We start from the raw sequence: 4,361 nt of genomic DNA on the forward strand, positions 1-4,361 counted from the left end.
AGAGAAGGAGGAAGAGGGATAGAGAGTTAGAAACATCCATGAGAGAGAAACATCGATCAGCTGCCTCCTGCATACCCGCTACTGGGGATGTGCCTGCAACCAAGGTACATGCCCTTGACTGGAATCGAACCTAGGACCCTTCAGCCCGCAGGCCGACACTCTCCACTGAGCCAAACCGGTCAGGGCAATTTCTTCAACAATAAATAGTTTATGCTAAATAAGTAAACACGCATTAAATAATAAATAAAAATGCTTCCTATTCCAATTTAAGAGTATTTAGGAATACGATTTGAATGATCATTTCTTTCAGCACCTACTGAGAGAAAAGGAAACTATTCATTTCCACTAAGGTGACTTTTGGAGAATACCTAAGGATGGGGGTCTGATTGCCAGGGGAACCAGCCATGTGATTAGAGGGTTTGGACCTTCAGTGCCTCTTTCCACCCACCCCTCCCTGGAAGGGAGGGGGACTGGAGGTGAATCAATCCCCAACGGCCAATGATTTTCAGTTGACCTTACCTATGCCGTGAAGTCTCCATAACACCCCCAAAGGACAGGGCTCAGAGAACTTCTAAGCTGGTGAGCTCCAGGAGATTTGGGGAGAGTGCTGTGCCTGGAGAGAGCATGCAAGCTCGTGCCCTTTCCCCATACCTCGCTCTACACATCTCTTCCATCAGCCTATTATGTGTTTTATCCTCATAACAAGCTGCCAATCTAGTAAGTACAATGTTTCTCTAGAGAGTTCTGTAAGCTGCGTTAGCAAACTAATCAAGCTCACGGAGGAGGTCATGGGAATCTCTGATCTAGAGCCATTCAGTAAGAAGCACAGGCGATAGACAACCTGGTCTTGCGTTTGCTGTCTATCTCCAGATATATAGTGCCAGAATTGGGTTAAACTTATGGGACACCTGGTTAGTGTCCACAGAACTGAGTTACAAACCGGTGTCAGAATTGTACATGAAAACCAAGGGCAGCGAGATGGCTAGTAGTAACCAATGAATCCAAAAGCTCTGAGTGTTTAAGGGTTGCTATGGAGCTTTCTCATAGCACCATCTGGTGGACATCTGGCATCTTTTACCAATTATCAGTAAAGAGACTGACAAAAGGATCTACAGCAGTGGTTCTCAATCTGTGGGTCACAACCCCTTTGGAGGTCAAATGACCATTGGAAAACACATATATAATTACATATCGTTTTTGTGATTAATCACTATGCTTTAATTATGTTCAACGTGTAACCATGAAAATACATCCTGCATATCAGATATGTACATGACGATTTGTAACAGTAGCAAAATGACAGTTATGAAGTAGCAATGAAAATAATTTTATGGTTGGGGGTCACCACAACATGAGGAACTGTATGAAAGGGTCGCGGCATTAGGAAGGTTGAGAACCACTGATCTACAGGATGGCTCCCCCAAAACCCAGAGAAACGCAAAGCACCTGCCATCATTAGCAGACTACACATACCTGGATGAGGTCCAAGATCCCAAGTTCACTCTCCGATGAATCCACACAAAATACAAAGTAGAGGGTAGCATAGTGCCGATAAATCAGTTTGTAATCAGCACCACCAATCAAGCTGTGGAAGACAGGAAACATTTAAATCCCTGCATCTTTCCCTGGCCGGCTTGGCTCAGTGGATAGAGCATCAGCCTGCGGACTGAGGGGTCCCAGGTTCGATTCCGGCCGAGGGCACATGCCTGGGTTGCAGGCTCATTCCCCAGTGGGGGGTGTGCAGGAGGCAGCCGATCAATGATTCTCTCTCATCACTGATGTTTCTATCTCTCTCTCCTTCTCCCTTCCTCTCTGAAGTCAATAAAGAAATATATAAATCCCTGCATCTTAATTAAACACATCAAAGAGAAACCCTGTCCCAGGGCATGAGAACTGAGCCAACACACAGGGGGAGGATGGGCCAAAGCACATTCTACCAGGTGAATGTGTCCAAGTTTGGCAGTGGTGCCTACATCACTTTCCTCTGCCCATCCTCCCAGAAACAAAACATCTAAGTAAGAAAAATCCGAAACCCAACCGTGCCACAACTTCCAAACAGAATCGGGTCTCTCCCGTGGCCCATCATGCTACGGTCAGCTCCAGCAGCACTGGGGACCCACGTGACACTTGAGCACTGCCCCAGGAAGCAGTAATGATGGTGGCCGCCCGAAAGTGGACACATGGGGAGAAAACGGAAGCCAATCGCTTACCTTCCACCCTCCAAGAAGTTACAGATGTTGTCATCCCGTTTGAGAACTAGATGGAAGGTCTCTCGCACAATCTGCTGTTGAATTTCTTCTGGCTGTGGATTAAAAGAAAGAGAGTGAATCAGCGAGGGCATCTGAAACTATATCCCACTGATGGAGGTGGACAGGGAGAGAAGTGCTTCCAAGCTGGGAATGATCTGAACGTATGGTACCAGATTCCAGAAAAAAAGTGATGAGCAGAGAAAAAAATAATGATAGGGGAATCTCTGGAAAAATGGACAAGGCTCTGTTATAGGAATTAAGCAAGGGTATATTGCCCAGCCGGCGTGACTCAGTGGTTGAGCGTCGACCTATGAACCAGGAGGTCAGTGTTCGATTCCCAGGCAGGGCACATGCCCAGGTTGTGAGCTTGATCCCCAGTGTGGGGCATGCAGGAGGCAGCCGATCAATGATTCTCTTTCATCACTGGTGGTTCTCTCTCTCCCTTCCGCTCTGAAATCAATAAAAATATTATAAAAAGAGCCCTAACCGGTTTGGCTCAGTGGATAGAGCATGGGCATGCAAACCGAAGGGTCTCAGGTTCGATTCCAGTCAGGGGTGCATTCCCAGGTTGCAGGCTTGGTCCCCAGTATCAAGATGTAATTGTGTACACATTAAAAAACGAACAAACCTGAACTTGCCGTCTTATGTGCTGGCGATGTAGGTATTACATGTAAGATGTTGTGTTACCAACAGTGAGAAAGATGGTTCTATAGAGAATAAGAATTTTGAATAATCGCAGAGCTACAAATACTTTTCCCCCCCTTACTACATCCGAGAAAGGTCGACTGTGATGGAGTGTCTTGATAATTCACACTTGATTTCTATTTATACATATAAGGTTCAAAATGAGTATGGTTTAAAAAAAAGGATGGGAGTGAGAAACCAGTCATTACAGAAGCAATCAAAAGATCTAGACCAGTGCTCTCAAATCTCGATAAGTGTGCAATAAATCACCCGGGAATGTTATTAAAATGCCGATTATTCTGGCTTTGTAGGTCTGGGTAAGTCCCGAGACCATTTCTAACACGTTTCTAGGTGATACCAATGCTGCTGGGACCACACTTTGAGGAGCAAAGCTTAAGCAAACCTTCAGACTGAACTTGCCCTAAGAGTCAGATAATAGACTCAAAAATGTTAATACCTTTCTTTCTGCAGCAATTTATATTTGAAATGTTTAGTTATTTAAAAGAAATAGAGGTAGCCCTAACCGGTTTGGCTCAGTGGATAGAGCGTTGGCCTGCGGACTGAAGGGTCCCAGGTTCAATTCCGGTCAAAGGCATGTACCTTGGTTGTGGGCACGTCCCCAGTGGGGGGTGTGCAGGAGGCAGCTGATCGATGTTTCTCTCATCGGCGTTTCTATCTATCTATCTCCCTTCCCCTCTGTAAAAAAAAAAATTATCTCCCTTCTCCTCTGTAAAAAAAAAATCAACGAAATATTTATTTTTAAAGAAAGAGGTAAAAACAGGAAAATGTCACGGTGGAGAAACCATTTTTCAGAGCTCTGACTCGCCGTGGGTTTACAGTGGCTCAGTATTTACTGAAGGATGAATGAAACCGTGCTAATCACTGGCCCCTGTAAATTTGAGTAAATCGACCAGGTACTTTCCTGGTTTCCATTTAAAGCTCAGAGGGGGAAGCATCAGCACTTTTTTAAACTGAGAAAAACATCTTTCAAGCTACAGCCTTTAATCTGACTCTAGGGCGGAGGTGCAGCAGTTAGTGGGAAAATGGTATGAAATGACGAAGCCACCTAATTTCTAATTCAACAAAAAGGTAAACTACCAATTGTTTATAGTCCTCAATTATTTTTTAAAAATATTTTTATTGAATTCAGAGAGGAAGAGAAAGATAGACACATCAAAGATGAGAATCAGTGATTGGCTGCCTCCTTCACACCCCACACTGGGGATCGAGCCTGCAACCCAGGCATGTGCCCTTGACTGGAATCGAACCTGGGACCTTCCAGTCTCCAGACCAACGCTCTATCCACTGAGCAAAACCAGCTAAGGCTAGCCCTCAATTGTTTTAATAATCCCTCATATCCTTCAATATTCTTCTTTTTACAAGGTTAATTTTCACTCCTGAGCTAATATGGTTCTTATAAAAATACTA

At 44.6% G+C, this 4,361-nt stretch overlaps 1 protein-coding gene across 1 annotated transcript in view; it reads right to left on the bottom strand.

The window, feature by feature from the left end:
- The window catches only part of AP3S2 (adaptor related protein complex 3 sigma 2 subunit), a 35,976-nt gene that overhangs the window by 31,145 nt on the left and 470 nt on the right, over positions 1-4,361 (bottom strand). The window contains exons 2-3 of the mRNA XM_015563235.1: positions 2,211-2,302; positions 1,474-1,585 (exon numbers count right to left, since the gene is read on the bottom strand). Of these exons, the coding sequence (XP_015418721.1) occupies positions 1,474-1,585; positions 2,211-2,302 (204 nt within the window). The remainder of the gene's footprint in view (positions 1-1,473; positions 1,586-2,210; positions 2,303-4,361) is intronic.

This window comes from Myotis davidii, unplaced genomic scaffold (assembly GCF_000327345.1).
Source record: "Myotis davidii unplaced genomic scaffold, ASM32734v1 scaffold459, whole genome shotgun sequence".
NCBI lineage: Eukaryota > Metazoa > Chordata > Mammalia > Chiroptera > Vespertilionidae > Myotis > Myotis davidii.